This window comes from Neofelis nebulosa, chromosome 3, assembly GCF_028018385.1.
Source record: "Neofelis nebulosa isolate mNeoNeb1 chromosome 3, mNeoNeb1.pri, whole genome shotgun sequence".
Classification (NCBI taxonomy): Eukaryota; Metazoa; Chordata; class Mammalia; order Carnivora; family Felidae; genus Neofelis; species Neofelis nebulosa.
In genome coordinates, this window is record NC_080784.1 from 15,414,788 (window position 1) to 15,434,772 (window position 19,985).

A 19,985-nucleotide genomic window follows, 5' to 3' on the forward strand; every position below is an offset into this window, starting at 1 on the left:
TATCATCATCACTTGGGGGTGTTGATTAAAACACGAATGTAAGACCTCCTTGATGAAACTGTGGATCTGGTCGCCAGTCGATTCTTTTGCTTATGTGTAGGAGAAGAGTGGAGACACTGTTTTACGTTCCGGGCTGTAGAAGCCGTGAGCTCTCTCTGGACTTGTGCCAGTCACAGCACCCCGGCGCTCACATGTTTGTTCTTAGTTGGTGTTTGTGTCCAGGAGGGCCAGTGCCCAGCACAGCCGTCCCCCGTTTGTCCTGGATCCATTCTCCAGGGCAGGGAGCTTTTCGTTTGCCCATTCCTTGTTCCTTCCTGAGTCCCTAAGCTTTTTGTGTTGGGTTTCCTTACTGTCCTCATCTTTCCTCACTTGAAGTGGATGTTGGATCAGCCTGGGTGGAGCAGTCTGAGTCGGCGCGGGTCCTTTGGAAGTCATTGGAGGCTTCCACGAGTTTCTTCAGGGCTAATGTTCACATCTACCACCTCTTTCCCGTGATGTGGCACTTAGCGCTGACCCCCGAGTGACTGCTATGACATTTCTGTATTTAAGAGTTGTCCTGCATTTCTTTCGTCATCACAGTAAGGCGAAATGCCATCCTGGTAATATGTCTTTGAAACAAGCAGATCCAGGGTTGAGATTCTGCCTCCCGATGCTTGTTAGCTCTTACTTTATCTCCGTAAACCGGAGCTTCCTCATCTTAAAAATGTGTCGTGTGTATGTCGAATGAGATGAAGGCACGTAAAGTGCCCGTCACTCAATAACAGGGGCTTCTGCTGCTACTTTATCAAAGAAGTCTCTTCAGCTTTTGCCCCTGTTCGCAGAGGACTTCCTACGAATGGTACATTCCCAAGGGGATCTTAAAGACGGGTTGGATGAACAAACATCTGAATCTGGTGCCGGCCCTGGTGGTCGTGTTCTATGAACTGGACTGGGACGAGCCTCAGTGGAAAGAAAAGCAGTCCGAGTGCGCCACCAGAGTGGAAATTGTCAGGTATGGGTTTCCCCGTTTCCCAGACTGACCACGTTAGCTGCCCATGTCTGTTATTTACCAGCACTTACCGAAGGCAGCCGAGAGCTGTTCAGGCTGCGCTGCCCTCCAGTGAAACTCGTCCGGTTCCTAACGGGCAGCTTCACGTTAACTTGTACAAGGCTAAGCTGTGTGAAGAAATTTAGAAGACACATTAGTCCGAATTTCCAAATGCTTTCCTCTTGCATGTATAATATTTTGGGGAGAGAAAACCTAATTTGCTATTTAGTCTCACAAGACACTTGTCTTATCACCACTGCTGTTTTAAAATACTTCTTTTGGATGACCAGTCTATGATGTATCGCTATAAAGAGAGAAGTTGTGTTATGACTTTTACACGAAAGTGTTTATTCCGCTTTGCTTTTGAAGCAGATTTTTGTTAGGATTAGAAGCTCGATACAAGAGTATACTTTTAAAACCTCAATCATTGTAGCATAGAGGTTTCTTTGTGTGCAGGAAAAGATTTCCTCTAATCTTGGGTGTTTTTAGTTGAAATTTATCTTCCTTCACCTGAATCATCAAGCTTGTACTTTATGTAAAGTCTGGAATACATTGTTTAAAAGTTAAAAGTTATGTTTAGTTAACTTTATTATTTTCCCATTGCAGGCAAAGTTTACAAGGGAGAAACACAAAAGTTGCAGTGGTTCTGATTCAGAAGAAAACTCCATTGCCCCCAGGTAACAAAAGATTAATTAATAACGAATTGAATTAATTGCTTTATGTTTCCCATCCATGTTATCAGGAGGTGTAGTTTTTGATGTTAAAATCTTTCATGCGTTCAGTTACGGGAAAGATGGTGTGTTCACTTTAAAAGGTACAAATAATGCATGAATAAATGCTTATTGTAAAAAGAATTAAAATATATTAAAATGTTTTTAAAAATTAATGTTAAAATGTTAAATATTAAAATATTCTCCCCCGGCCCCAGTTCACTTACCTCACCATGTAGGCATATATCTATCAACTGATGAAACAAGTTATTCACTTGATCTTTTAAAAAAGAATGTTATCTGAGGTCTGTTTGAAGTTATATTCTTTATGTAATTTTTTTTCTTAACATGCAATGGGACAAAGAAAAATGCCATAGGATTTCTAATTTCTTATAGGAAAATGTCTTAGTTTCAAATGCTTATTTCTTCTACCTTCTAAGACTTTGAGAGGCCAGAATGTTTTTTGTTTCTCTTTTGAAACTTGTGGCATTTTGGAAACCACTTTCCTGGATTATTGCTTCCATTTTTAGTTACGGTTTTTGAAATAGTTATGTGGCATCTCTGTTGGCATAACTTGGCCTGTCTATCTTGGCTCTGTAGAAAATTCCACAGGGTTTTCCTAACAGATATGTACTGTGTAACTTCTGAGGACCCCAGAGAGCCCTCAAGGATCCCAGGAGACCACCTGGCATGGTGAAAGGGGGTTTGAGTTTTTCTTCCTAATTCTGTTGTTTAGATTTGGGGAGCCGTTCATTTAGAAAAATGCACCAATCATTTTATTTCTCTATCTTTATGGGATTTGTTAACAGGAGAAGATGTCACGGCGTCAGAAAGGGCTGCGGCTTTATGTAATGCGTGTGAACTCTCAGGAAAATCTCTGTTTGTGCTGCCCCACACTGACCACCTGGTGGGTTATATTATAAGGTAAATCAAGATCTTAAAATGTTTCTTCTTTAGATTGTTCATGAAGCATTGAAAAATTGGTGGTGTAGATTCATTTAATTAACAAAAACACGTGATCATGGGAAAAAATATAAACGGTGCACAAGCTATATATATATAAGGTGAAAAGAAAAGTCCCCATTATTAACGTTTTCCAGTTCCTTAATATAACCACTACAACAGCTTCTTAAGTTTCTGTCCAAACATGGCTTTTAATATGAAAATAGATGTAATTGTACAACACATGCTGAACTGCCACTTAACGTTACCTCATTGACACCATATATACATCTAGGTCAACTGCAGTTTTTTGTTTTAATTTTTTTTAATGTTTTATTTATTCTTGAGAGAGAGAGAGTGTGTGAGCAGGGGAGGGGCAGAGAGAGAGGGGGAGACACTGAATCTGAAGCAGGCTCCAGACTTTGAGCTGTCAGCACAGAGCCCGACGCGGGGCTCGAACTCACAGACCGCGAGATCATGACCTGAGCCAAAGTCAGACGCTTAACCGACTGAGCCACCCAGGCGCCCCTCTTAAATATTCTTTATAAATCCCTTGTATCTAAAAGGCATATGACTTGGGGACACAGCAATATCTCACAGAATATGTGACCATTATCTGTTGTTTTCTAGCTTTCGGTGTTGCAGAGAAGTTTTATAATATTACATTTTTGGCCAGGTTGTATTTTAGACTTGAACCTTTTCACTGATTTTGACCATAAGATGGTTTGCCTTTTCATTCTGTGTAAGTGCCCCTCTTAAACTCAGGAACAGTGTAGTCAGTCTTTGATTATTAGTTCCCTTCCATTTGTTCCTGTGTCTCAGAAGCAAACTTCTGGAAGTGATGTCCTATAGGAAGTAATAGGTCATTCCCGTTGGTGTGTAAATGACACAACTTTAGGAAAGAGAAGTATTAATTCCACAGTAGAGAGCTTGAAAAGGCAACAAACGAAAGGATGAACTGCGAGAAAACTTAGATGCAGTCAGCAGGTAGAATCTCCGCATGGAAAGTGATAAACAGTAGGTGGTGTGGATACTCAGTCAGATCGGTGGTGCTGAGGCTGAAATTGCCATGATTGCCCAGAACGCGGAAGGAGAGGGCGGTGCGTTTTGTGTTTCCAACTGTGAGCATTGACCTCTGGGGAACAGAGAGGGGGCAGATACCTAGGAAACTGGTAGCACACCCGTACTGCTTTTCCTCCACCAGGGCCCATCCCAGCCCCCCAGCTGGTCTCGGACTTCCTCTCCAGGCTTTTGACAGTTCCTGCCTGTACGGTGCAGCATTTCGCCGTTCACGGCGCTGTTTCCCGTCACCGTGCTTTTGTAGGACTCCTGCCTTCCAGCTCCCCTTCCTGGGCTCTGTTACTCCACTTCTGTGGCTGAGTTCGCATGCAGCCTCCTTAAGAAAGCCATTGTCCTCCATCCATCCTGCACCTTCATCCACTGATTCTTCACTGTGGGGATTTTGGCCTCCAGGGAACATTTGGGAATGCCTGGGGACATGTATCAGGGCCCCTACTGAGGCTTCCTAATACTGGCATCTAGTGGGTAGAGTTCAGGGGTGCTGCTCTGCACCCTTCCGTGCACAGGAAAGCCCACAACAAAGAATTACCTGGTCCAGAACACCAGTGGTGTTGAGGTTGAGAAACCCCGCCTTCACGCCCTCCTCAGCTTTCAAATTGAGTGCTATCGTGGGTGCAAGAGAAACAGAAACTGTGGCTTCTGCCCTTAACCGCTGTGGTCTTACTGGGGATAATGCCACATTTGAGTAAGGAGGGCTGTGTCGAAATTACTGATATAAAAAGCAAGTGCTCTGGATCCGTCCACTGGACGTGAGGGAAGACATTATTACACCTTTCCTCATATGGATAGTTCATCTTAAGAGAGAGGGTAATGCTGAATATCGGTAAATCTTCACATTCAGTGTCTGATCCGGGAGGGAGTTAGCAGAGTTCCCGGTGGCATCCTCACTCATTTGTGTGCTTTCAGAACATTTTGATGTACATATTAAGTATATAGACTACAAGGTTAAGTGATTCAGTTAAGTTTTTTTAAATATTCATTTATTTACTTATTTTTTAAAAATGTTTATTTTTGAGAGAGACAGAGAGAGAGAGAGAGAGAGAGACAGTATGAGCAGGGGAAGGGCAGAGAGAGAGGGAGACACAGAATCTGAAGCAGAATCCAAGCTCCGAGCTGTTAGCACAGAGCCCGACGCGGGGCTTGAACCCTTGAACTCTGAGATCGTGACCTGAGCTGATGTCGGATGCTCAACCGACTGAACCACCCAGGCCCCCCTGGTTAATGTGTTTTTTTTAATGTCAAAGAAACAGAATGTGTGTAAAACTCCTGTGATGTGTTGAGTGATCAGGAGACTCTTGTGCTTCAGAGGTTCACTGATCATTTCAAGTGAAAATACTTAAAAAAATTGTCAAGCTTCTCATGAGTTAAGCATTTTTCTTTTATAAAAATGTGTTCTAAGTCCAAAGGCCTTCGTCTTAGGACAGTAGACTATCAGTGTCATGCTAACCAGCAGATTTTTTTTTTTTAATCGTATTTTGTCTTTCAAAACAAAGGTTACCCATTTATAAGACTTTATAGTTCAGCTTAGGTTCGTATGTTCTTTCAAAGTTAGAACCTAACTTTAGTTATTTTCGTATTTTAACATTTTAAAAAGTGTAGTTTTAAAAATAGAAAATCTTGCCTTAAAATAGCAAATTTTTAAAGTTTAGGCTTAGCCATTTTTTTTCTTAGCATATTTTCCTCAGATGTACCTAAACTCTTTGAATACAGCTTCAAAATTGTGTTTTATTCCGAGGAGGAAAAGCCTTGAAGTCCAGCCTTTATCTGACTGTGAATTTAGCTTTCTTTCATGCTGTAGGCAGATACTTTTGATACATACTTATTTTCACAAAAGGAGCTTTGAGTTGTTTATCTGTCTGTGGTCGAATTTTCTTTGTTCTTATGTTATCCCAAAGTTAGGGAACAAAGTGGGATTTGAATCCTGTAAATGCTACTGTTCTGTCAATTGCCAGTTCTCATTTTTGGTCCTTTTTTCCATCAGTTTTCTTATCCTTTAACCTTAAATATTAAAATCAGAAAAAATAGTCAAATTGAATGAATATTGTATATCTGTTTCTTTCACACTTCCTATAAAATTATAAAATAAAAGAGTGGATTATAAATAACTAAATGGTTTTGGGGGTCTTTACATTTTTTATTTAGAAATTAAGGATATTTTGCTTTTTATCTTTATCATGAAGTAAGCTACAGACATTATCTCTGTCATGATTTTACTTTTAGGTCTTACAAATATGACTCTTGAGAATAGTTTGGTTTAAAATAACTTTAGTGTTTGAATGTTGATTTTTTTTTAAACAGATTAGAAAATGCCTTTTATGAACATGCACAGACTTATTACTACACTGAGATCAGAAGAGTGAAATCTCATAAAGAATTTTTGAATAAGACAACACACCAGGTACATTATTTTTCCTAAAGAAGGAAATAATAGAAGCATTCATCGTTGATTATTTTAGAGGAGTTTTTTAAATGTCTGTAATACTTTGATGTTTTTAAATAGCTTCTATGCTTTTAAATTTTTTTAAAAGCTTTTAAAAACTAATTTCTCTTTCTACTTTTTGCCCTTAAAGTTCTTAGAGATTTTTATAGCTTCCTTAACTATACTTGCTTGTTGGAGTAATTCTTGATCTTTAATTTTGAATACTTTTGTGTTTCCTCTTAATAAACATTATTGTAATTTTTACATTATAAGAGAGTATGTGTAATGATATTTTTTCTATTCTTTTTTTTCAGCTTTTATTTGTTAGACATCAGTTCAAAATAGCTTTCTTCAGTGAATTGAAACAAGATACACAGAATGCCCTGAAGTAAGTTTTTAATGGTTGTCAAACTAAATTTTTCTTATCTTTATGTTAACAGTAACGTATTAATGGCAGTGTCTGAATCTCAACAAAAGTTTAATTAATTTTAAAATGTTTATGTTGGTTAGGTTTGTGTATGTAGTATTTGATTTGTTTAGAGATGAATGGAATATAATATTTTGAGATTTTAAAAGAATTTCCGTTTTATTATCAGAAGTAAATTTCATACTCTCATAAAGCTTTCTGGTCTAATTTGATTACGTTTTGTGATCTAAAGAAACATTAAAATTCTTCCCATCCTGTTGACTACTTATTTGTATAATCGGTAAAATCTTTGTGTTGACTGACTTCCACCGCTAAATATATGTTAAACATTCCTTATCTAATACGATGAATTTCTGAAGATGTATAGTGCATTTAGTTAGTTAATCTATGATTTTACTTATTTAAAAAATTTTTTTTTTGGTTTATGTATTTATTTTGAGAGAGAAAGCAAGCAGGGGAGGGGCAAAGAGAAAGGGAGAGAGAGAGAATCCCAAGCAGGTTCCATGCTGTCAGTAATGAGCCTGATCTGGGACTTGAACCCACAAACCGAGACCGTGACCTGAGCTGCCCAAACTAGGAGATCGTGACCTGAGCTGAAACCAAGAGTCAGACGCTTAACCAACTGAGCCACCCAGGGGCCCCCATGATTTTGTTTTTAATTAAATTTTTGTTAAAGTTTATACATCTCAGCATCATTTTTCATTCGAAGGCTCTGCTTAGAGCTTTGACGAGTAGTTGTGTATGTGTTGGTAGTGGTTACGCATTTTATTCCTTTGCTTTTACTAAGCACAATTTAGTAAAACATTTTTTTCTAACTTTAACTCAGTTTTTAAAGGTTGATGGCAGTGTAACATAGGAATAAAAACTGAAGAGAGGCTAAGTGTGCAGGGCAGAAGAATAAGAGAAACAAAAGTCAATCTACTATTCAGAGGAATATTGCAGAAACATCTTTTTTGTTATTATTGAGGTGGGGAACACCAGATTGTGTTGTGTAAATGTCAGCAACTCCATGGGATGGTAACTGGCTTCAACGTAGTTCACTTTGTACCCATGGTACCACTTCTAAGTCTTCTCAAAGGTAATTCTGGAGAGACAAATTTTACCAGGGGAAGTTAGGAGCAAAGAGTTGTCTTTGGAGAAGCCTGGAGATTTTCTCATCCCCTTCCATCCTCAGGGGAGGCATTCTTCTAGCAGGCTCTCCTGTCTCAGCCCACTCCCCCTTCTCCAGCCAGTGCCCGAGATCGGCAGTGGCCACTGAACTTGTAGACATACTTGGGTTTAAAAGCTGTTGACCTGTGCCCTGTCTCGATTAGCACCTTCTGTGCTATTACAATTTCTGTTCATTGGAGAAGCTCACAATGGTGCTTTTAAAAAAAAGCTTATTTCTTTTTAACAGAATGCTGACTTTTTATTGTAATTCTGGACAGTTGTCTACTTTCGTTTTCAACTTACTTTCTATCAGTTATTGACAGACGTTAATGACAGAACAATGCACTTGCAATGGTTCTGTTCTTAGTGAAAAGTCATTGATTCCTCCCACATACTATTAATCAACATCATTTTTCAGATGGATATGTATAAGTTATTCCTAAACTGTTCAGTGCTAAGAAGTGTTTCCTTTTTCTAATAATTTGTTCTTGGGAATCTTTTCTTAAGATTTACTTATATCATAATTAACCATGTTCCCCATGTTTGCATTAGGAATTATAGGACCGCCTACAATCTTGTGCATGAATTGAGAGCCCATGAAACTAATATTCTGGAAATTAAGACAATGGCAGGATTTATAAACTACAAGGTAATGGTTCTACTTCCAAATGAAGAAAACATGTCTTTAAATATTAGATTATCTTTTTGAAATTTGAAAATCCGTATTAGTTACTTGCTTTGAAAGTGAGTATTTGATTAATTAGGCTCTCCTCTTGCGATGGTTCTGTAGCAGAACCGGCTGTAATGCTTGCTTTCGAGTTTATGGGTCCCAGAGTTCTCCCTTAGGGCAGTTTTATTTTTGTAAGACTCCTTTAGGAGGGGTTTTTGTTTTTGTTTTTGTTTTTGTTTTTAAGTTTATTTATTTGTTTTGAGAGAGACAGAGCGCAAATGGGGGAGGGACAGAGAGAGAGGGGAGAGAGAAAGAATCCTAAGCAGGCTCCACGCTGTCAGCACAGAGCCCGATTTGGGGCTCAAACTCACAAACCGTGAGATCATGACCTGAGCTGAAACAGAAGTCAGACGCTTAACTGACTGAGCCACCCAGGGGCCTCGAGGGGCTTCTGTTTTTCAGTGGGAATAGGAGGGAGAGAGAGAGAAGAAAGCTGCCTATATTCGTGAATTTTTAAAGATGCAACACATTCAAACTATGTAAGCCTCCCTTGGTTTAATGGCACAGCCATAGAAAAGGCGTATCTGTTCACCTCGGAGGAAACTTTTATACCTATTATTTGAGCATTTTCAGATTGTATGTGGTAGAAATAGATGCCTGCAGAAGGCAAGCGAGGGGTTTTTGTTTTGCTTTTAATCTTTCCACATTCATGTTTTTTTTTTTTTTAATTTTTTTTTTTTTTCAACATTTTTTATTTTTATTTTTGGGACAGAGAGAGACAGAGCATGAACGGGGGAGGTGCAGAGAGAGAGGGAGACACAGAATCGGAAACAGGCTCCAGGCTCCGAGCCGTCAGCCCAGAGCCTGACGCGGGGCTCGAACTCACGGACCGCGAGATCGTGACCTGGCTGAAGTCGGACGCTTAACCGACTGCGCCACCCAGGCGCCCCTCCACATTCATGTTTTAAAGACGGCTAACACCGGGATGGTGACGTGAGGGCGGATAGACACTTTGACTCCTTGTGTAAATGTAAACTGGTACAACATCTATAGAGAAGGTTTTCGCAGTAACTATATGCATTGAAAGGGGGTGTTTCCTTTAACCTAGCAATTCCATGTCAGGAAATTTATCTAATGTATGTGCTAGTAATAAGACTTGTAAGTCACGCATGTGAGGATATTTATTGCACCTTGTGTAGGAGGAGATTGGGAGCAACCCAGCAATAAGTGACTGGTTAATGTAACTTATAACTCCAGACAAGGGAATATTCTATAACTATTAAGAATGAGACAGCTCCACTTATTGATATGGAATATTAGGTAAAAAAAAAAAAAAAAAAAAAGTGAATCACTAAACATATTGTGAAACTATTTATTAAAAATGATAAGTTATATATAAATGACCACACACTTATCTGTGCAGAGACTATATTCTGAAACATACTGGGAGCTGGCTGCCTCTGGAACAGGAAATTGGATGGCTGAGGGGCAGGGATGGATGAGAGACTTAACTTTTCATGTATTCCTCGTACCTTACAAATAAAACTGATGATAAGCATATGGAAATAAATTTAGGCCGTGTTTCTTCTGTTTTTCCTTTTACCTTATGTCGATGTAGATTATTACTGTTTTGAAATAGCATTCCAAATAAAAAGCTTTCAAGAATTTCTGTAATCCTTATTTGATAAGGAGGCCATTGTGCTGTAATTGTGGTACAGAAAAATCTTTAGCTTTCTGACAGTTATAGTCTGTGCTTGGGGAGGTGGTATTTAATTTTCACCAATCTTTGTGTTCTTCATTGAGTATAATTTTTGTGTATTCTACACTTTTTTTGTTTTTAATGTTTATTTATTTTGAGAGAGAGAGAGAGTTAGGGCGTGAGCAGGGAGGAGCAGAGAGAGAGGGAGACACAGAATCTGAAGCAGGCTCCAGGCTCTGAGCTGTCAGCACAGAGCCCGACGCGGATCTCGAACCCACAAACTGCGAGATCATGACCTGAGTCAAGTCGGATGCTTAACTGACTGAGCCACCCAGGCGCCCCTATTCTATACTTTTAAGAAGGTTTTCTAAGGTATACGGTGCAAATATGGAATAATTTTATTTCATCAAGGAGACATAACCTCTGGTTTTAGCATAACGATTCTAATAGAGAAAATCAATTCCGTTGCCAAGAACCTGAGAGGAAATTTCATAGTCTTTTAAAGTGCGTCTCACGTTTTACATATTTTTAAATGAATATACCTTTTGACCTTATTTTCTTCTTTATTTTGGGGTTGATTCCACATTTTGCAGATCTGCAGGCTGTGTTTTCAGCACAACACCCCACTGGACGCAATCGCTCAGTTCCGAAAGCACATAGACTTGTGTAAGAAAAAAATCGGAAGCGCAGAGTTGTCCTTTGAGCACGCTGCATGGATGTCTAAACAGTATGTTTTAAATTGTACTTTTGGAATTTTTTTTTTTTCTTTCAATACTTGGGATTTGGAGGGATGGAATTAGCATGGACTCTAAGTTCTACATGGAGCTAAGCTTTTTGTCAGTGAGTGGGCTTTTAGAGATCTAGCATAAGTATGTTTCCAGTAATGGTAGATATTGATTCATAGAATTCCTTAATGGAAATCACTTAATTCATGGTACCGTCTCTCTCATTCAACGTGTATTTACGGAGTTTCTGCCACATGTCTAGGTACTGAGCCTATAGCAGGGAATAAAACAAAAGCCTTGCTGGCCTGGAACTTGCTATTTGAGAATGATGTTTAACAATCCCAAAGTGAAATTGTTCCCAGAAACATGGATGTTTCTGACTGGTGGGAACTATGTTGACATAACACTTTGATGGTATATTTGTCAAGGTTTGCCAGTACAGAAGAGTTGACTTAAACGCAGAATTTATCTATAGCCTATAATTAGTGTGTGTTCGTATTTACAAAGAAACCCCCAAAATTTGCAGTTCCTCATTAGCATTATTTTAACACAGTCTGCTGAGGTTATGGTTTGAGAATGAATAATTATTAGAAGTAAGCTTCTTTTTCTTTCCTTTTTCTTTTTCATCTTTTTTTTTCTTGATTTTTTTTTTCTTTAAGATTCCAGGCCTTTGGAGATTTATTTGATGAAGCTATTAAGTTAGGGTTGACAGCTATTCAAACTCAGAATCCTGGTTTCTATTACCAGCAGGCAGCATACTATGCCCAGGAGCGGAAGCAACTTGCAAAAACCCTCTGTAACCATGAGGTAAGTTACCAACTCCTGGCTTACGTGGCATTTAGGAAGTGGATTAACCTTCTCTTGAAGGAAGATAAGACTGATTAATGTTGATCATTTTTTTCCAAGCCTTTGAATATCATCCGTTTTTATCTTTAATAGTTTTAGGGATTATGATTATTTTCAGTTTTAGCCTGAAAATAATTTTCACCTGTGGATTAAGCAGAAGTTTTTCTGTGAAGAACCAGTTTATGATTGACAATAAGTTAGTGATTTAGACAGGAGCAAATTACTTTCAAATAAAAGTCACAGTTAAAAAAAAAAAAAAGTCACAGTTTAGTCTGTGCCGTAACATAACTCCATTGTGTTGTTTCCACTGATCACGGCTGTAGGAGTTTGAAGGACTTTGGAGGAATGTGCTTTATTTTGACCCACCAGAGAGGATGACGTTGGACTTCTTTCTCTTCCTGGGGTTTTTCTCTGTGGAAAACTCTTAAGAATCTGTGGCAGAATTTTAATTGCAGTTTCTTAACATTTCATTTTGCCTTTCTTGTGGGTGATTATAGTTAGATACCAGTTTCCCCAGAAGCACTTTTAAAATAACGTGGCGCGTACATGTATAAATACATCTACGTTTGTATAGTTGTATCAGTTTTTGTCCTTTAAAATCTGCAGTTTTCTTCTCTGAAGATAGATGAATATTATCAACAGTACTACTTAAAAAACTGGTCCAAAAACAGAGTTTGCATATTAGTACTTAAAAGGTTGGTTTTTTTTTTTTTCCTTAAACCATGATATAACCAGACTATTTTCTACCATATTATTTGCATATGATTTTCATTTTCAGGAAGTCTAAGGCAGATAAAGGATCCTAAGAGATAAATACTAAGATTTAATTATAAAGTTCTTCAGACAGATTTATTAATTATAATGTAAAATATAAATAACAAAATGAACAATAGGGAATTTGTTAAAATGTAACAGCAGGCAGCCATGAAAAATAATGTTTTAGAAGGATAATGATGTGAAATTTACAGAATGTATTTAAAGGAAAAAAGCAGGTTGAAAAATTGTTCCAGTTAATAACAAATAAATGTTTGTGTACAAAATCTGGAAGACTAATGTATACATTGTCAACAGTGGTAATAGGTTTATAAGTAATTTAAATTTTTATTCATTTCCTTTTGGATGTTTTCTATATTTTTCAACAATGTACTTGCATTATATCTCTGTGCCGTTTCAGAGGGAAAAAATTATAAAAAAGAAAAAAGTATAAATTTGCAAATTCTGGTGCCAAAAATATCCCTCCCCAGACAATACCAGGATTGAATACACAAGTGATAAGGAAGGAAAATAGTGTCTTCTTTTTAAAACTCCTTGTCACTTTACTGTATTTTCATTTGCACAAAAGCACTTGTATGTGTGGAATAAACATCAAGCATAATTTGTAACATATTTTTATTGGTTTATTTTAGCAAAGATGAAAAGGAAATGTAGAAGAGTTAGCTACTATGAAATCGTTTGTCACAATCAGACTGATTTATTCAATTTAATTTTTATGATACTGCCTAAATATTAAGTGAAACATTTATTTCAATTTTTGTGAAAATATAGTGTATGTTGAAGTATTCACAACTATGATATCTGAACATGTATTTGGTATTTGTATTTTTGGAAATGTTTTTATTCTGTCAAAGACTGAAGAGAGTTGGTTTGTGAGAGGCTACATAAACTCTTATTTAGGGTTGTGTTTTACTTTACAGGCTTCTGTGATGTATCCCAATCCTGATCCGTTAGAAACACAAACAGGTGTTCTTGACTTTTATGGACAAAGATCATGGCGACAAGGAGTACTAAGTAAATAATTTCTCCCTCCTTTCTTTTCTCTCAACCTCAAAAGGCACAGATTGCTATCACAGTTTTTCCATTGGCTCTATAGGCCATAACACATTATGTTGAGGTAAAAATGTGTTTTTTAAAGCATCTTCTTAAAGATTTTCAGTTCTTTAGTTTTTAGAATGTTTTATTTATATCAGTACATCTTAGAATAACTTCTAATTAAAGATGTGAGTATGATTAAAACATTCGGGCATCTCTTAAAGTCACAATTAATAAGCCACTTTAGGCTATTTAAATATTTTAATTCCAGTTAACTTTAATGATTTATTAGATTTGATATTTTAAAACAGTATTAACTTGTATCTCCTTAAAAATTTCTCTGTATCTTTTTTGTGTTTGATAGATACTTAATTTAGCAATTTTTGTGGCAATCACACTTTAACTGTTAAGCAATTATATACTTTAACCTCCAGAAAGTGTATTCTGTATTGAGAATGATAATTGATATTATTCATCAGGTGGTTGATATCGCTAGGCAAGAGAATGCTGAATTCAGTAATGTTCTCTTCAGAACAGAGATCACAGAGAAGTTCCCATGCTCATAAAGCTGTCTCTTAGGATCTTTAAAATTCTAGAATGTCTAAGAATCTTAAATACGTTATATTAAAGGATTCAAGGAGTATACACATCCAATGTGCCTATGAAGGATTTATGTTAAATGAGCTATCTAAAATGGGTTGCGTCTTATCTTACACAGGTTTTGATCTTTCTGATCCTGAAAAAGAGAAGGTGGGAATTCTTGCCATTCAGCTGAAGGAGAGAAGTGTTGTTCACTCTGTAAGTTTTTTGTTTCCCAATCTAAACTATGTTTTGGAATAGTCGAGGAAGACATGAGATTCTTTTTATTGGAATGTTTCACACTTTTCTCTCTTCTAACAGGAAATAATAATAACTCTTCTGAGCAATGCTGTTGCACAATTTAAGAAATATAAATGTCCAAGAATGAAAAGTCATCTAAGTATGTATCCATAACATGCCACAGTTTCATGCAGCTTTGAATAACTTAAAATTATGCACATACAAATCTTATTTCCTTTACAGTGGTTCAAATGGGAGAGGAATATTATTATGCAAAGGATTATACCAAAGCTTTGAAGTGAGTCCTGTTCCCTATTTATTTTTTTAAGTAATCCGGTTACCTTACAGCAAAATCAGAAGAGAAATTTGTTTTGAAGGATTGATTATTTCCATGTTTCTATTTCTATTAAACTCCATTTCTGCGGTATTTTTTTCAAGTACTATCTGTTGGTACACTCATTCTCAAAGTCTTAGGAAACCTCACGTTTAGCTAAATGTGAAAATACCTGTTAAACTATTTCAGTAAGTTTTCTGACACGTATATAACATGGGTAAGGCACGTTATTTTCTCCACGGAGTCTTTAGGCCCTTTCTTGTGACTCCGTTTCAGCATGTCTGACATTTTGCCTTCTGACAGGTTGCTGGATTACGTGATGTGCGATTATCGGAGTGAAGGGTGGTGGACCCTGCTCACGTCCATATTGACTACAGCTCTGAAGTGTTCCTACCTCATGGCCCAGTTAAAAGATTACATTACTTATTCCCTAGAACTCCTTGGAAGAGGTAACTTGGTGCTCTTACAGTAAAATTCTGATGCTTTAAAATTCTGCAGCATCTTTAAGCTTCTTCGAACCGAAAGAATAATTCTCAAATCTTTGATAGTGCTTTTACCATGTGCAGATCAGTTTGCCAAGCGAAGGGACTCTTACTTTCATGGAACTTACTGTAGTCGAGGTCTCATGATAGTTGAGAAGAACAAAATTCTTCTTCCTGTCTTTTTTTTTTTTAAACATGGCATGAAACGCTTCTTCATATGGAGTTCAAATGCAAGTACATAGAGCATTGGGGCTAACATAGAAAGCTGTGCGGTTGCACGTCGTCTGGAATGGTGCTTAGCCGTCTTAGAAGACATACTTTTTCTATGGTATTTTGATCCCTTCGGTGGGGCTAGTAGACTTACTTGCTCATCTTACAGTTGTAGCTTTTTTTCCTTCTTTCATGTTAGCTTCCACTCTGAAGGATGACCAGAAATCTCGGATAGAAAAGAACCTCATAAATGTTTTGATGGTAGGTTGGAGTTCTTTGTATAAAATATGTCCTGGGGATATGTATACCTGGATCTGTACCTGTGTATTTTCTGTAACTGGCTGAATGAATTGTGCTCTGTGTTGGTGCAGAATGAAAGCCCTGATCCTGAACCTGACTGTGATATCTTAGCAGTGAAAACGGCTCAGAAGCTGTGGGCGGACCGAGTTTCTCTGGCCGGCAGCAATGTTTTCACAATAGGAGTGCAGGACTTTGTGCCATTTGGTGGGTAGCTGGCATCTACACTGTTACCTCAGAGAGGTTATCCTTTTTGCTACGAAATGAATAGATAGAGAATAATAAATAAGAAAGTCAAAGAAAGAATGCTCAAAATACGTCATTCTATAGATAAAAATTGTGATTTCTTTTTTCCCCTCACCATTGACTTAAAAAGATGTTCAGAATTTTAAATAGTTTACGTATTAAAATCTACCTTGCCTGTTTGTACTTTAGATGTGATTTGAAATGCATTTGAAAAGACAGTTATTTAAAGAGTTTATTCTGTAATGCCTGGGCAGGTATTTTGAAATAAGTTAAAAAGAACAAAATGGTTTTTTCCCTTTAAAATTCTGTGTTCGTTACACTTCAGGAGCAACTATGTTTTTTTTTGTTTTTTGGTTTTTTTGTTTTTTTTTTTGTTTTTTTGTTTTTTTTAATGGTTATTTATTTTTGAGACAGAGAAAGAGCATGAACGAGGGAGGGTCAGAGAGAGGGAGACACAGAATCCAAAGCAGGCTCGAGGCTCTGAGCTGTCAGCACAGAGCCCGACGTGGGGCTCGATCTCCCGGAGTGTGAGATCATGACCTGAGCCGAAGTAAGATGCTTAACCGACTGAGCCACCCAGGCGCCCCAGCAACTATGTTTTTAGAATTAAAGGTAGTTTTGGAGTTGTGTTTTATTTAAATTTGTTTTGTTTTGTTTTAAGTGAACTACATCTATGTGTTGAAATGCTTCAAGCGCAGAATTCAGTAAGAATGCCAGTGTAGGGGTGCCTGGGTGGCCCAGTTACTTGAGTGTCTGACCCTTGATTTCAGCTCAGGTCATGATCCCAGGATAGTAGGATCAAGCCCTGCATCAGGCTTTGCACTGAGTATGGAGCCTGCTTGGGATTCTCCCCCTATCTCTCTCTCTTCCTCCCTCCCTCTCTCTCTCTCTCTCTTTCTTTCTTTCTCTCCCTCCCTCCCTCCCTCCCTCTCCCTCTTCCCCACTCATTCTCCTTCTCTCTCAAAGAAATAAAAAGAGGGAAAAAAATTTAAAAATTAAAGAGGCATCTGGGTGGCTCAGTTAAGCATCCGACTTTGGCTCAGGTTATGATCTCACGGTTTGTGAGTTTGAGCCCTGTGTCTGCACTGTCAGTACAAAACCCACTTGTGACTCTGTCTCTCTGCCCCTTCCTCACTTATGCTCTCTCTCTCTCAAAAAAAAAAAAAAAAAAACCACTTAAAAAAAAAGAGAAGGGTATCCCATGTAGGTGTTTCCTTTCTGAAGAGTAAGTGCGAATCAGAATAATTTGTCTAGACGGTCTTGTACTGTGTGACTCTGCTCTCTCTGTTTTATTTCTAGTTCAATGCAAAGCCAAGTTTCACGCCCCAAGTTTTCATGTTGATGTTCCTGTGCGGTGTGATGTCTATCTGAAGGCTGATTGTCCACATCCCATTAGGTTTTCCAAGCTCTGTGTCAGCTTCAATAATCAGGTAACGGTCGCTTTTAATGTATTTTTACCCTGTATCTTAAAAAAAATTTTTTTTTAATGTTTGTTTATTTTCGAGAGAGAAAGAGAGCATGAGCGGGGGAGGGGCAGAGAGAGAGGGAGACACAGAATCTGAAACAGGCTCCAGGCTCTGAGCTGTCAGCACAGAGCCCGACGCGGGGCTCGAACCCATGGCTGTGAGATGAGCTGAAGTCGGACGGTTAGCCTACTGAGCCGCCCAGGCACCCCAGCATGTGTATATCTTAATGTAGCTTATTTTAAATAAGATGAAACGAGCTTAGTGAATTTTAGGTCATAACGGTTTCATAGTAACAAATGGGCTTTGGTAAACTCTATCTGAAAATAAATATATTTATAGTTCTCACTTCTGTATCAGCCATTCAAGTTTTACTTACTCTTACACTTTTCTTTAAGTTTTGTTATTATTCCATCCTTACGAACTGTAAGAACTTTATCTTTTGTGATGCATAACTTGAATTTCAAATGAGATCTATTCAGGATGAATGTAATTTAGTTTTTAAATCACTTGTTTTGTATTCTAACAACGGTATTGGTTTTTTATTATAAAACTACTAAACGGTTGGTGTTAAAGTAAAGTGGACTGGATGGATATAAAATGAAAAGTAAGCGTGCTCTGTCCAACTCCATTGCCCAGAAGTCATTGCTAGTAACTTCTTGAACAGTCTAGACGTTTTCTGTGTGTGCACATATAAGCAGCTTTTTCTTTCTGCAGGGCCGGGATTATATATACTTGCACATTTTTGTAGTGTGTTACAGTGTGGTCAGCTACTTGATTACATTCCAAATATTCCGATTATAAGCTCACATAATAGATAATTATCTTCTGGTCCCCCAGAAAGCACATGGAGCCTTTAACCAGCAAGCGTTTAATGAGAGTTACAGTGTTCTTAGCATCGAGGTGAGCCTGCGAACGTTTAGCATATGTCAGCTCTGTTAAAATGGAAGCGTTCTGGGGGCAGGGGCCAGGACTGACTCACAGATTGCCCTAGTAGGTAACGAGGACTAAATTACGTGGCGTAAGCCAGAAATACAGTTAGAGTAGGCGTGCCAGAGAAGAAGGAGGAAGTTTCAAGAATGAAGATGAGATGAAGGGAGCTATAAAGAGATGAGAGGGGGAGCAGGCTTGGCAGTTGCAAACGCCGGGTGGAGGCAGGCGTTCCCGTTCCGGGCGTGTGGGCAGCGAGGGGCCCGTGGGAGGCAGGGCTCCGTGGCTTACAGGAACTCGAGCTCAGCGCATTTAAAGGTTTCTTTATTCATTCACTTATTCATGTTCTATTTATTGGACAGTGGTAAAGAAAGAGCTTCACCTGCTTTACTAGATTTTTCTGTCTTCACAACTGAGCAGTAACCCCGTAAGAGAATCTGTTGGCTGAACCTGGGTCACCTGCAGACCGGTGTGCTTCATTCAGTTTTGAACGATTACCCAAAGATTCCTTCTGAGTAGTTGGAGAATTTCATTTATTTGTATAGGAAAAACATTTTTTTAATGTTTGTGTTTGTGAGAGAGCATGAGCAGGAGAGGAACAGAGAGAGAGGGAGACACAGAGTCCGAAGCAGGCTCCGGGCCCTGAGCTGTCAGCACAGAGCCCGACGTGGGGCTCGAACCCACAGACCGTGAGATGTTTAACCGACTGAGCAACCAGGTGCCCCTAGTTTGAGGATTTTAAAGCAAGAGCATGAAACTTAGAATTTAAGACACTTTATGCCAGTGACAAAATAGAAAGAAAGGATCTTCTGGAAACCAACCGGAGCCTCTTTAGTGTGCTTCCCAGTACTAACGTGTGAGAACTTGGATGAAGACGCTGTCGGTGGGGATGGGAAGGAAGAAAGGGCTACGGGAGGCGTCTATGAATAGAGAAGTCTGGATTGCTGGGTGTGTGTACAGGGTAAAGAATAAAGGACAGCCCCTGCCCCCAGCCCCACCAAAAAGCGATTCATTTGTGTGTGCATTTTATAGCTAAAGTGTACCTACAAGATGATTTGAAACGCATATACTGCAGAATATGACCACAGTTACTTAACATCCATCACCTTACATGATTACCTTTGTTTTGTGGTGGGAACATTTAGGATCTACTGTCTCAGCAACTTTCAAGTATGTAATACAGCCTTATTAATTATAGTCGCCATGCTGCCCCTTAGATCCCAGAACCTGTTGTCTTGTAACTGGAAGTTTATACCCCAACCCTTCGCATCCACCATTTTACCCTGTTTCTATGAGTTACAGATTCCACATGTGATTGAGATCACACCGTAGTAGGACAGGAGTATGTGATGTTACTTCTTCTTAATTCCTTTTCATGTTTTATCCCCTTAAAAGCCTTACTTCCTCAGGGACCCCCCCCCCCCCCCCCCCCCCCCCCCCCCCCCGCCTAGCTGATTTTCCTGGCCGTAGCCCTCTGTAGTACTTACCACACCTGTGGTTTCATTTTTGTCTGTGTGATTCGTTGGTAAGTCATTGGTTTTCCTTGTTAGCATGTAAGCTCTCCCAGGTCAGATACTTTTTTTTTTTTTTTTGCTCGATGGTGACAGTTTTGGGGAGATATTCTAAATCTGGAATTAGAGGATGAATAGAGAGATTCTTATTGTACTTTTGCTGTTAATATCCTACTATTCCATTTCTTTC

At 38.5% G+C, this 19,985-nt stretch overlaps 1 protein-coding gene across 2 annotated transcripts in view; it reads left to right on the plus strand.

Moving 5' to 3' along the window:
* TRAPPC11 (trafficking protein particle complex subunit 11) overlaps positions 1-19,985 on the plus strand; it is a 48,797-nt gene that overhangs the window by 4,179 nt on the left and 24,633 nt on the right. For both annotated transcript variants that reach the window (XM_058719951.1, XM_058719950.1), the window contains exons 3-18: positions 822-991; positions 1,634-1,704; positions 2,547-2,661; positions 6,058-6,157; positions 6,493-6,566; positions 8,307-8,403; positions 10,717-10,850; positions 11,508-11,655; positions 13,389-13,482; positions 14,222-14,301; positions 14,404-14,482; positions 14,566-14,620; positions 14,960-15,105; positions 15,548-15,609; positions 15,720-15,852; positions 17,191-17,321. In XM_058719951.1, coding sequence (XP_058575934.1) covers positions 822-991; positions 1,634-1,704; positions 2,547-2,661; positions 6,058-6,157; positions 6,493-6,566; positions 8,307-8,403; positions 10,717-10,850; positions 11,508-11,655; positions 13,389-13,482; positions 14,222-14,301; positions 14,404-14,482; positions 14,566-14,620; positions 14,960-15,105; positions 15,548-15,609; positions 15,720-15,852; positions 17,191-17,321 — 1,689 coding nt within the window. The remainder of the gene's footprint in view (positions 1-821; positions 992-1,633; positions 1,705-2,546; positions 2,662-6,057; positions 6,158-6,492; positions 6,567-8,306; positions 8,404-10,716; positions 10,851-11,507; positions 11,656-13,388; positions 13,483-14,221; positions 14,302-14,403; positions 14,483-14,565; positions 14,621-14,959; positions 15,106-15,547; positions 15,610-15,719; positions 15,853-17,190; positions 17,322-19,985) is intronic.